Here is a 13,749-nt window from a genome sequence, read left to right as displayed (position 1 = left end):
CACATCGCACGCTACAGAGAAACCATTCATGAAAGGAAAGGTCAATCGATAACTTCACTGGCGTCTTATTTTAAGAAACTGCCACGGCCACCCTGGCCTTCAGCAACCACCACTCCGATCAGCTGGTAACCATCAACATCAAGGCAAGAGCCTTCACCGGCAAAAAGACTATGACTCGCTCAAAGTTCCACTGATGCTCAGAGCTTCTTTTTTTTTTTTTTTTAAGACCTACTGCTATAGCACTGACTACGGACCATAGGATACTGTAAACATGAGCTTCTATATGCACTGAGGAAACCAAAATACTCCTTTGGCTCACTTTATGAAGACAGTCACTTTACTGCAGTGGTCTGGAACTGAACCCACGTATCTCTGAGGTATCCCTGTACGTATTATATGCTGAATCGGGAAGGTTCTAGGTTTGCCAGCCAGGGAGCTTAGTTTTTTTTTTTTTTTCAGGTGACTTCAAAGTTCTCCTCTATTGCATTATGCTTTGATCGAGAATTTCGCTCTCAAGGAAATTATTCAGCTGCTCTCATTTTCGAATTCTCGAGAGTGCTTCCATTCAGTACCGTTTACTGCACACTTACTATGTGTCACGCTATTGGAGGCACTACATCTTCCAGTGAAACACAACAAAACCTCTGTTCTCAGAGTTTACATTCTCGTGGACTTCACATAATCCCTAAATACTGACAACAAAATTCACAATAGTAAGTGCTCAAAAATTATATAGAGATACTAGGGTAATAAAGTTATTTGGAGTAAGGTCATTATCATTACTCTGTCAGCATTCAAGTAGGTGTAAGAGAAAAAAAGCACCTTTTCATTAATTTAAGTTTCTTTTGGCCTCAGTTTTCTCATGGAGACGATGTACATACAGAACCAAGAAGATATCGTAAGTCAAGTCAGTATAAAGCCAAACTATGAGTCACAAGCACAGTCGTCATTTCCACTGATTAATACCCCAGTGGGTGAATTTACAGTTCAAGACTAGTTATATACTTGACTGGATGACAGGGTAAAACAAAAACATATACAGGATCCCCCCGCTATCTGAAAGTTCACTTTACGCCCCTTCACTTTTATGAAAGACCTACATTAGCACCTGTTTTTGCCAAAACGAAATCTGAAGCGGATCTTCACAGCTACAAAATGGTCGCTGGATCTTTGCTTTGCGCCATTTCAAAAGCTGACAAAAGGTTTCACAGAAATGCTACTTTTGGATAGCAAGGAAAATCTGTACACATAAAGGGCTTTTTTGAGATAATTGGAAGATGGGTTATGCACCGTACATTGAATTACAGGGTCATGGTTGATTATTTTTTCAAGTTTATTTATTTTGAGAGAAAGAGCGCACGTGTGCACGCGTGAGAAGGGGAAGGGCAGAAAGGAGAGAGAGAATCCCGAGCGGGCTCCACGCCGCCCGCCTCAGGGTTCAATCTAAAGAACCGTGAGCTCATGACCTGAGGTGAAATTAAGAGCTGGATGCCTAACTGACTGAGCCCCCCAGGTGCCCCACACTACTGATTTCCTTAGATGTGGTAATGAGGATATGGTTGGGTAAGAGAATATCCTTGTTCTTCAAAGATACATGCTGAAATACCGACCGGTACAAAGCATCGTGATGACTGAAACTCATGAGCAAAGGGAAGTGCTTACACATGCAGAGACGAAGCACACGTGGCTAACCATTAGCCATTGGGCAATCCAATGAAGGAACACTGGGGTCTGTTGCACTGATTTTTTAACTTTTCTATGGATTTCAAAATGTGCAAAATAATATGTGGTCTGAAGACTATGTCCCTAAGGAAAAAAACCTCACAATACAATACCAACATAATCTTTTCAATATTAAACACAACTATGAAATCATAATACTTAAAAATGTGGGCAAAGACCTTATCACTATTTAAGGCTACTACTGCAATGTTACATGTTTCTATGCTAAAGCTCAGCAAAAAGGTATACAAGCCATCAAAATGTTCCAAATGTCTCAATGTACAAAGTCAAATTTTTCCTGCCTAGCTTCCACAGGAAATATAACAGGAGAAAACTATCCCAACACTGTAAGGAAATGACTCAGCAGGAGCATGCCTGGTTTTAAACAGGGAAGGGTGCCAGCTCACCAATGTGAACAGTCATGCAGGCTGTCATGCAGGGCTTTCCGAAGCACCGAGTCCTTGTCATAAATGCCCCAGGTAGCTTGTAGCACTGAATCAAGTAAGCAGTCTCCTGCGGTCCGGTTCCAAAGCGCATACAGTCGACTGTCCAAACGGGTAGCCAACTCCAAAGACCAGTTTATAATTGGAGATTCTTCTTCTAACTCTGTATAAGGAATTTAAATATCAAGTCCATTCTTTTTGTTTTTTTGTTTTTTAATGTTTATTTGGGGGGGGGGGGGAGGAAGTACAGAGAGAGAAGGAAACACAGAATCTGAAGCAGGCTCCAGGCTCTGAGCTGTCAGCACAGAGCCCAATTTGGGGCTCAAACCCACAAACCGCAAATCAAAGACTGAAAGACTGAGCCACCCAAGTGCCCCAAAATAACATGTTTGTTTTCATGCCTATGCAATTCAGGACTATTCACTGGAGGAAAGAACCCACTCTGTAGATATATTAATAAGTTTACGTGTAATTGACTATTAAACACGTAAATAATTTTGATCAATTGTAATCTAAACCTTCTGAGTAGTGGAAACATCTTGTGGCTCTACAATATTTTTCTCAACTTTTCAGTTCTTTACAATTTATTTTCTAAAAATGTTTAATATGGAAATATACTCATTCTAGAACAGGAAGTAGAAAACCATGGTGAAACATTTTTATACCTTTATTTATTCCCTGTATCACAGTTAAGAGCCATGAATAAGCATTTGTAATTTTTTTTTCCAGTTTTACCGAGATAAAATTGACAGAATGAACATTTTTTTTTTAAATGTTTATCTATTTTGATAAAGACCATGAGCAGCGGACTGGCCCGGGGGGGGGGGAGGGGGGGGAGGGGGGAAGGTTGCAAGCAGCTCCATCTGCACTGTCAGCGCAAAGCCCAATGAGGGGATTGAACCCACAAACCATGAGATCATGACCTGAGCCAAAATCAAGAGTCGGACACCCAACCAACTGAGCCACCCAGGCACCCCAACAGAATGAACATTTTTAACGTCACAATGTGACACTGAGGGACTTTACGTTTTCAATTAAAGTAAAAATAAAACAAGTCAACCATACAACTGAAGTGCTCCAAACCTTAGAAAACAATGAGCTTAGGGAAATTAAACTAAATCACACTCATTAATTCCACACTTACCTTTCTGAACATCTCTATCGAGCACCTCATCAAATAATTTTTCTTGGACTGTTGGAGGCAAGTCTTCAATATCTACAAATCAAAAAACAGACTTAAAAGATTTTCTTACGTTTCGTAACTTAATTTGATACCAGCATCTAACAGAAACTTCCTCTAAAATAACTCCCTTGTCAGTGAAGGCGGTTGGATAGCTTCTTTTAAAAACCATGCATAGGGGCCCCTGGGTGGCTCAGTCGGTTGAGTGTCCGACTTCAGCTCAGGTCATGGTCTCACAGCTCGTGGGCCCGAGCCTGGAGCCTCCTTCGGATTCTGTGTCTCCCTCTCTCTGCCCCTCCCCTGCTCACACTCTCTCTCTCAAAAATAAACATTAAAAAATATAGATTTTAAAAAACATGCATGTGTAATGTGTGTGCATACATGTAAAGTAAAATATTTTCTTTCAGTACTTATCAAAACTGTTGTCTACCTAAAAATAATATAAAGTATATCTGGACCAATAATTGCATATAACTATTGTCAAAAAGACAATACTGCTAAAGTGTAAAAAGGGACCCTTGGGCACAGTCAGTGGGAATGTAAACTGGTGTAACCACCACTTAAAACAGGGTCCTCAAAAAGTTAGAAGTATCATCTGATCCAGCAATCCCACTTCAGTGTGTGTGTGTGTGTGTGTGTGTGTGTGTGTGTGTGTGTGTATCCGAAGTAAATGAAAACAGGATATCGAAGAGGTACTGAACCCCCATGTTTGTTGCAGCATTACTCACAACAGCCAAGATACAGAAACAACCTAAGTGTCCATCGATGGATGAATGAATAGTGATGTGGGGTGTGAGTGTGTGTGTGTGTGTGTGTGTGTGTGTGTGTGTGTGTAAAATGACATGTTATGAGTGTGTAAAATGCCATGTTATTATTCAGCCAGGTGAAAAAAAGAAATCCTACCATTTGCAACAACATGGATGGACCTTGAGGGCATTAGATGAAGTGGAATTAGCCAGAGAAAGACAAGACCAAAAAAAAAAAAAAAAAAGTCAAACTCATAGAAACAGGGTAGAAAAGAGGTTACTAACAGCTTGGGCAAGGGAGGAAGATAAAAATTGGTAAAAGGGTACAAAAACTTCCAAGCTATAAAATGAATAATGTTGAAGACCTAAGGAAACACCATGGTAACTATTTAACACTGTGTTGTATAACTGAAATTTGCTAGGAGAAGTTACATGTTCTCATGGAAAAAAGATACATAAACATGGGATGGTGGGTGTGTTAATTAACTAGATGGGGGGAATCCTTTCACAATTTGTGCAAGGATGAAATCACAATAGACACATTAAATATTTGACAAGTAAATGACAACTCTCTCTCATTAAAACTGAAATAAAAGGAAAAAAAAAGAGCAGGGCTATCTGATATTCAAGTTAATGATAATAGTAACAACCACATACAAATGTTTATCTGCCCTGGTCTCCTCCCCACACTCTCAACCTCTGCTCAGGCCTATTGTTTTCAGACTTCAGAATCTTCTCATAAAAGCTAACGAACCATTAATTTTTGGCACACAGATCTCTGGTTCTGTCATCCTCCTCAAATTCTCTACGGTTTGTTCAGTTTGCTAATGGAGCAGTCTACAGTAAAAAGCATTCCCCTTAAAAATTCTTAAAAAAAAAAATTTTTTTTAAGCTATTTTCAAGTCAGAGTAAAAATCTAAACATCACCAGAGTAAGCTTAAATATACAGAGTGCACTTCAAGTGAAATCTGATTTTAAAAGTCTTAGTGATGATCTCCTACCATTTGTACACGCCTGTGTTTATGTCTATATAAAAGCTCAAGACACGCAGAATCAAGATGGAAGCTTTATTTTAGAAACTTTTGGTGTTTGGTGCATTTATTCAATGCCAAATGACCAAAAGGATCCCGGAAGACACTTCCAACTGTCACTGAATGGAAAAATGAAAAGCTGCGTCACAAACACGGTAGAAATTAATATAATGAGTGAAGAACATAGTAATGACACTTTCAAAAGAATGCCAGTATCTTCGATTCAAAAAATCTGACTCCACCCATCAAAAGCCCATGTTCTAATCCTATCTCCTGATACCAATAACCAATGCCTATGTAATTTTAAAATAGGCATGAATAAGAAAAAAAAAGTACACTGATAATATCCTAAAGTAAAACTGGAGAGAAAAATAAACAGCTAAAACAGATTTTTTGAAACATCTAAGGCCCACACCGAAATCAGTGGTTATCAGCTGCTATCTTCCTACCAGATCCAAAGCTGAAGTTTTACAAGGAGCCCCTGGACTGGTCACTTCCAGGATAAACACGGTAGTCAAGCAATTTAAAATGCACACATAGTAGCTAAGTTATCTGCTTTAACAGAAACCACTTCACTCACACACAACAAAAACAATTATAATGAAGTGAACATTTCTTTTCACACTGAAATTTGGAGTTACCTGCTGGCAACGTAAATGTTACAAGGTCAGTGAGAAAATAGCAAGCAAAATCCCCCTTTCTCTGATGAAGAGAGGCAGCGATCTCTCGCCGGATTTGTTCTGTCAGTTCGGGACACACCATGGCAGGAATACACTTGGCTGCTTGTTGAGACACCTTAAATACAAAAGAAACTTTCCTCTGCATCTCATTTAACATTAATGTAAGCAGAAAACAACAGTATTTAAAAGAAATGACCAAACCTTCCCCGTAACTCAGGGTGTTGTTTTGTTCATTTTAAAATAGATTAGGCACTATTTCCTCACCAATGGAAGTACAGTTCAGTACAACTTTCCAGGAGGAAACTTACTTCTTAGGAATTTCTCCCAAGGAAATAAAATTTATGTAAAATGGTGTTGTTCACAAAGTTTCATCCTAGGGAGAGGGAGGGAGGACAGAAAACCACCTAAGTAAAACTAAGCATCATGCCCTCAATAAAAGCATTCTTAAAAAACAGGAAATTCCAGCTCATGGAGAAAGAGGAAAGTGCAAACACTCTTCTCCCGCTGGGTTAAGTAAGAATATTTCAAGTACCTTGACGTGGAATAAGGAAAGCATGACATTTTTGAAGGGTTAGTTCCCACTGACCTCAAATCCTTCCCCATCTGTTCTAATTCTGAATACGTAAAAAAGCAGCTGGCTTCTAAGTGTGGAAGAGACAGCAAACGTTCGAAGTCTGGCCCGACAGGAATGAAATGTGAGCACTGATGTAGGTAGTGAGCACTCCGACAGGGAACTTCTAAACAAGGAGATGGCTAGAACCTTCCTTTTCTTTTTAATGATGGATAGCCACAAAAGCAGCAGAGCTATTTTACATTTAAGCCGCATGCCTTTGTGGAGCTCAGAAACTCGGCATACAAAGAGTTTTGAAATCAAAGGTGAGTATCTTCTACAGAGGAAGGGAGTCTGGTGTGAATCCTGTGTGAGCCAGTCACCAGACCACAACCACCGACCTCTGACCTGGACAACCTGCCCAAACGAACGTTTCCAGTCACAAGTGGGGTCTGGAGCAGATCTGCCAATAAGCCGCTCACAGTTTGACCAATAATGTCATCTACATATATGGGGACGATGAATTGTAATTTTTATTAAGGTAAGTGAACAGGGTCTCAAAAACCCTGCATCAACACAAGCATCAGACATCGTATTCTGAAAAATCCTACATGAAAATTCAGTGCTTCTAAATTTTACTGGCCAGGATTACCAGTAACAATGAAATTCTTACTACCTCTTAACTCCATAAATCCAATCATTATGTGACACTCCAATTATGGAAAATGAAGTATCAAATATTTTCAGAATATAACAATTTCTCAAGTAACAGTTTAAATGGATCCCAAAATAAATTCAAAAACAGCTGATTCTAATCTGCTAGTCCTCTGCCCTGTTCCAAAACCTGGGACGGTTTCTTCAAAAACAAGTTGATCTGTGACATGAAAACTGCGAACACCCCGCATTCCTGTAAGGGGAACCTTACAGCGGGGGGTGGTCACGCATCCTCCTCCCATTGCCGTCCTTCAGCCCCGGACCCTGTCGCCTACCCCTTGGTCTCCTAGCCTCTTCAACCCTATCTCCTTAGGCTAGTAATTCTTAACTTCGAGCGCGTGAACTTGTTGGGAAGGATCTGTGAACCTAAATGTTCATTAAATTTAAATCCTTCATTTTCACTAACCGCTGGCCTAGATTTAAAATGCATTCCCTTATATGTCACAAAGCTAATATTCTGAAAAACTACTATTTCAATATAACTGGTTTCCTTTGTGATCTTTTTTATTTTATGCATTTAAAAACAGTACTTTGAAAGGGAGCCCACAGATTCCACCACACTATCAACAGAGTCTATGGCCTAATATCCAATTAAAACCCCTGCCTCACATACATATCCCCAAAATATAATGTTCTCCTGTTCTCATCCCCCAAAGTATCTGGCTCTGTCCTCTCTCTGCAGACACCTCCCTAAGTCCAATCTCCCTACTGGCCCTTTCAGTGACATCCTCCGGAGTGTCTATTCCACTGAGACTAAATTCCACAACCAATTTGGTTACTTCCCTGGAAATCCACCCCCCTTCCACCTCTCCCACAGTGCACCAGGGTTGTTGGTCTCTGTGTCCCAAATATGGCAAAAAGGATGGTATGTCACTTCCTAAATTAGGTTGTATCTAAACGACACTGAAGCTTCCATTTGGATCACAGGCGCGCGCTTGGTCTCTCAGATCACTTGTTCTGGGTGAACCCTGTCCTATGGAGAGGCCCGTGTGACAAGGTTAGAAGCCTCCTACCGACACCCATGTGAGTGTGCCTGGAACCAGATCCTCCAGCCCCATCAAGCCTTTTGACAACGGCAGCTCTGAACATTTGACTGTAACCTCATGAGAACCTGAGCCAAAATCATTCAGCCAGGCTGCTCCTGGACTCTTCACCCTCCGGAACTGTGGGAGAAAACAGCGGTTTGTGGACTAAAGCTTAGCAAAGTTGAGGTGCTCTGTTAGGCAGTAAATAACAAATACCCTAGGGCTCTAGTACCTTCCCACTGTTAGTCCCCAGAGTGCTCTTAGGAGGCCAGGGCTTACAACAGCCCTGCAACGTTCTCAGCCCTCTACCAGCCTGAGGGCTCGGAGCCCAGGAACCCCCTACGGACTTGAGCCTTGGTTCACAGCTGCCCTCTCCATCCAGTCTCCTGCCACCACCAGCAACTACTGCTCCAAACACTGACTCTGCCAATACACAACGCAAATGTAGCCAGACCTCAGATACCACAGAAAGTACCTCTAACTGTCCCATCCCCTGTTCCAGAACACTGGTCCTTCTAATCACATTGCTGCTTTTCAAACTGTCCCTTCCCCTAACCTATCCGCAGTAGGCCTGCCCCTGTTTACACCATGGCTATCTCTCAAGCCCTCCCCCCTCCTCTATCAGGTGCCTCTGGTGTCACCTGACCCTCACCACACTAAACAATGGCTAGCCATCTCAACCGTGTTTCCAGGTAACCTTCATATCCCTTGATTCCCCCCCCCCCCCACCTAGTGCTTTGTACACAATGGTTCCCAAATACATACAGACAAATCTGAGTATGTAAATATGTATAAGCGTACCAGAGAAGACCTATACTGACAAAAATCAAAATCTACAACTGATCTGACTCTCTACACTTTTTCTCCATTTCCCTTATAATGAAAAGAATTACCTGCACAATGTGGTCACATCCTGAATCGTTCATTTGCAATCATTTGTGACATCTGTATCGTTATCTAAGGCCAAAAGCTCAGAAGCAACTTGATCCCTCCCTCTCCATTACTCCTCACATCCAGTCTGTCTCCTTGATCCTGACTCCATCAGCACCAGCTCTCTCAAATGGACCCACTTCTTTGCACTCCCGTAAGGGCAGAGCCCTCGAAAGCATCACACGGTGCCCTTCTAATGAGGCTTCCACTCTTCAATCCACAGCAGCCAAAACACCGATCTGGTCACTCCCAAGGCCATGCTGAGCAGCTCTGCAAATTCCTGAGCTCACCACAAACACCACCACCAGGGCCTCCAAATAAACGGTTTCCTCAACTCCCTTCTCTCCTCCACCCACTTACGAGGCTAAGTACTTCTCCTCCTTCAGACCCCCACTACAATGTTACCTGCTCTCCATGAGAAGGTGAGATACCCCGAAAGACTTTCTCAGGTACTCCCACAGCACTTGGCATTCGTATCTATGCCAACACACTCTATACAGAATGACTGTATAGAGTTTATTTTTCTCTACTTTTCTGGAGACTCGGTAAAGGAAGAGCCAGTGTCTTCCCAATTACATCCCTGTTTAACACAGTGCCTAGCACACAGAAGGTACTTTATAAATATCAGGTGAATGAAATGAATGAAAGACACATCCTACCATTTTTTTAATCCAAGAGAGGATTCAGATATCGTGGCAAAATGTCCCGTTTTTAAAACATACACCCTTGGGGCGCCTGGGTGGCTCGGTAGGTTGGGCGGCCGACTCTGGCTCAGGTCACGATCTCACAGTCCGTTAGTCCGTGAGTTCAAGCCCCACGTCAGGCTCTGTGCTGACAGCTCAGAGCCTGGAGCCTGCCCTGAGTTCTGCGTCTCCCTCTCTCTCTCTCTGCACCTCCTCCACTCGCACCCTGTCTCTCTCAAGAATAAACATTTTTAAAAAATAAAAATAAAAATAAATAAAACATACACCCTTAAGAATTATATGCTGCTGAAGTCTCAAGTTTAGTGTGAATTTATAAAGGGAGTAGAAAAATCTAAAACATTTAAGAACAGTTTAGAAAACCATTACATCAAAAATGAAAACTAATGAACACGGTTCCTTCATGTAAAACAATGTTTAACCAAAATGGCCATACTCACCTCTGTAAGCAATATTGCTAGCATGTCCTGCCTCTGAAAACGTATAGCCAGATGTACAAGGGTATAGCCAACATCAAAAGCAGAAGGGCGGTTCAGCAAGCGCACTTCGTCCGCAGTGAGCTGACGCGCAATGTCCCCTCCTGATGACTTATATGCTTCTATAGCAGCTAGATCACCTTCTACAACCCCTAGAACAAACACCAAGACAAAAAAGAGTTTAATCCTATTTTCCTTCAAAAGGCATATCCTGTTACATTCACTCTAAACCCTTCTAAGTATTTCTCTAGGATTCCTAGACCCTGGGGCAACATTTAAATGTCCTAAAAGAATAGTAAAGAAAATTAGTGAATTCCTGTCTAATTTCTTTCCAGAACCAGAACTACCTACTTAGGTACTTACCTTCACATCAGTGCTGGCTCCAGGCTCTGGTGAGGTTTCGAGGAATCATTAGAATGTATTAACTGGATCAAAGATCAGTATCTTAGTATGAGAAACTAGACTTTACAGAAGACACAACAGGTTGTGCTCCTGCCTCTGCAGAAGCCAAGGAGACAGGGATGTGCTTCCTGTTGGCTCTGGGCTCTCCCGCCCTTCACACTGCAATTCTCTAACCTGAAACAGATGCAGAGCCTTCCGTACTGCTGTTAGCTTCGAAACAACTCAGAGCAATTAAAACCATTTTCTTTTTTTTTTTAATACGAAATTTATTGTCAAATTGGTTTCCGTACAACGCCCAGTACTCCTCCCAAAGTGAGCAACATTTTGATTTCAGAACCTCTCACAGCCAAGTCTTCCTTACAGTCATTAAGTATCGATACAGTAAAACTTGAAACAGATGAGTTAGAACAAAAATATGCTAAAAGGAAATATTACAAATCAGTTGGGGGACAGAGATGAAACAACTATCACTTTGTCCAAATCCATAAAGAACTTTCTGTTCCCATGAAACCACGTTACTAATCTTAACACAAATTAATGTTAAGATAGTAATCCTATTTAGTAAGCAGTACAGTACACATCTATGAATAATAAATAGCCTTGGCAAAAAAATAAAGGTGTAGGTAAGCTTCAATTTACCACAGTGTTACACACACACACACACACACACCCCAAGACTGTAGGAACAAGTAATTTTAAGTGTTTCCTAAGTTACATCATGAAAAATCTGTTGGGTAAAATGCTAAAACTAGCTAAAAATATTCATAGCATATTCTTTAAAAGCATTTTTTTATTGTCATCTTGAATTGGAGAAATAGGAACTATTCCTTGGAGAAAAACAGACTGGTACAATGCAACAATTTCTCCCAGTTATTAAAAAGAGCAAATCTTGGGGCGCCTGGGTGGCTCTCAGTTGGTTAAGCGGCCAACTCTTGGTTTCAGCTCAGGTTATGATCCCACGGTCGGTGAGTTCGAGCCCTGCATCAGGCTCCGTGCTGTCTCCCCTCCCTCCCTCCCTCTCCCCCCCTCCCTCCCTCTCCCTCCCTCCCCAAAAAATAAACATTTAAAAAAATAATTAATTTTAAAAAAATAAATAAAAATTAAATATAAATAAAAATATCAAAGCTTTAAAATGATAATTCCCACGTTCCCTGAATGCCCATGACACACAAAGCACTATGCTAGGCAGTATGAGAAGCACAGACAGTAAAAAAGGATTCCTATATTCAAAACAGCCCTTTATCATCACATCTGTGGGCCATAAAAGGCCAGCTTCAAAAGTTTTCAGACTCTGCCGTCAAAGACCCTTTCTGCAAATCTAGACCCACTCTCCAGAAAAAGGACACCATGCTGCCAACACACACATTTTTCAGGTGAAGAATCCAAGGTATCAAATGAGAACACCTCCTTACAGGAACTTTTATTTTCACAGCAATGTAGGTCAATCCCTTCTTCAACAGAAACACCTAAGTGCAGCTGTAACCCCCCACCTCCACTATAGAAGGGGCTTTAAAACACCCTTAGGAGGCACAGCGCCCTACAGAAGTCATCACGGTTACAACGTGATACGGCTGGCATGAATCTTCTCCAAAGGGCGAGCCTTAAGAACAGACACAGAAATCCTACTGGAAATAAAAAACAAATCTACGGTTATCAAGTACACAAAAAACTAAAATTTCTGCTTAACTTGTGTTAGTGAACAGAAGAGAATCATCAAAGAAAGCTTGTAACCTTTTCAATAATTTAATGTCATTCATCTTTTTAGAACCAAATATGCCCTAGGCCATTTCCTTTTGTGTATATATTACCTCCTTGTGAAGGCGACTACTTTTCACTCGAGTCCTAGTTTCCAGGTGCCTGCAGAATCACTGCACCTTTTACAGGTTTTAAGCTTTAGCCTAAGAAAATATAAGTTTATAAAGTTTCTTTATAGGACATAAGAAATGTTCTAAGCTCTGCCAAAAGCAACCCAAGGACCACAAAGACGGAACAACAGACGTGAAAAGATAAAGAGGAAGCCCTGCCTGGAGCACGTACACACGCCCGGTTCTGTTTCCCGCCGATGAAGGTGACTGCCAACCAACTTGGTTCTTCTGGCTGCAGGAAGGCGAGGTCTTCTAAATCACTGTCGTCACTATTCTAGCTAACTCACCGTGCAGCTGACATCTAGAAGAACCTCCTCTTAGAAATTCTTGCTTAAGAATTCATTTCCTCGCTAATGTTTCTGAGGGATTTCTGTAATTAGAAACTAGCATAATCAAAGGGGGGGGGGGGGAGGTACAGCGCGCTCTGGGATTATGATTTACAACATCTCCCAATCAGCCTTCAGAGTGTTGTTTTTGGTTTTTTTAAATATAAACAGAATGTCAAATAGTGAAATGCACGGTATAGCAATTCTATTTCAATCGTGCGGATACATACATACACACAAGACCAAGACTTCTATCTGCCCTAATCCAAATACCAAAACAACAACTTCCGCCAGCCCCCAACCGCACACTGAAGTGCAGACCGGGTGCTGCCGCTCCTCAGCGCGCCCCCCCAGCACGAAGTACACCCAGGAGGGCAGGAAACAGGAATGAAGAGATTAGAGACTTTGTTCTCTATTCTTCACAGCACAAAATCCTCCACATCTTCTAGAACACGAAAAACACAAATGTAAGTATAGGCACAAAGTAATGTTTTGAAGAAAAATATTTTATTATCTAATGTTTGGGGAACAAAGGATTCCATTCTTGTCATTAACCATAATAAAGAACTCACAGTTTCAGTTAGCGGTGAATTTTCAGCTACAAACATGAGTACCGTTATTACAAATTTCATGAGACTGTCACTGAACTGTCCAAATTTTGGGACTATCTTTATGACACATTGTTCAAGGACAGCTACCGACTGAAGTTTAGACAGTTTCTTGACAGATGGTGAAGTTTTCACTGTAAACGGGATATTTAAAAGGATCTGGCCCATACTCAGATCATGTAAAGTTTTAGCTACCAAATGTTTTCTACTTAGGGGGAAAAAAGTATCCGATTATACGCAAAACAACTTACAAAAAGTCTTTTGAGTTCTTCACATAACATTTTTACCACCTCTAAAATCAGGGGATAAAGAAAAGGAGGAAGAGGGGAGAAGAGCTGGTAGGCAGGAAA

General features: G+C 41.3%; 1 protein-coding gene across 4 annotated transcripts in view; it reads right to left on the bottom strand.

Moving 5' to 3' along the window:
* Nucleotides 1–13,749, bottom strand: part of ZRANB1 (zinc finger RANBP2-type containing 1) — a 59,268-nt gene that overhangs the window by 8,187 nt on the left and 37,332 nt on the right. For 3 of the 4 annotated variants that reach the window (XM_045439183.1, XM_045439182.1, XM_045439184.1), the window contains exons 3-6: nt 10,163–10,350; nt 5,764–5,917; nt 3,310–3,381; nt 2,130–2,328 (exon numbers count right to left, since the gene is read on the bottom strand). In XM_045439183.1, coding sequence (XP_045295139.1) covers nt 2,130–2,328; nt 3,310–3,381; nt 5,764–5,917; nt 10,163–10,350 — 613 coding nt within the window. Of the gene's footprint in view, nt 1–2,129; nt 2,329–3,309; nt 3,382–5,763; nt 5,918–10,162; nt 10,351–10,561; nt 11,249–13,749 lie in introns of those variants that run through there. The other variant, XM_045439185.1, reaches the window with a different exon arrangement.

Source organism: Leopardus geoffroyi, chromosome D2, assembly GCF_018350155.1.
Source record: "Leopardus geoffroyi isolate Oge1 chromosome D2, O.geoffroyi_Oge1_pat1.0, whole genome shotgun sequence".
Classification (NCBI taxonomy): domain Eukaryota; kingdom Metazoa; phylum Chordata; class Mammalia; order Carnivora; family Felidae; genus Leopardus; species Leopardus geoffroyi.
This window is presented reverse-complemented; position numbering and strand designations above follow the sequence as displayed.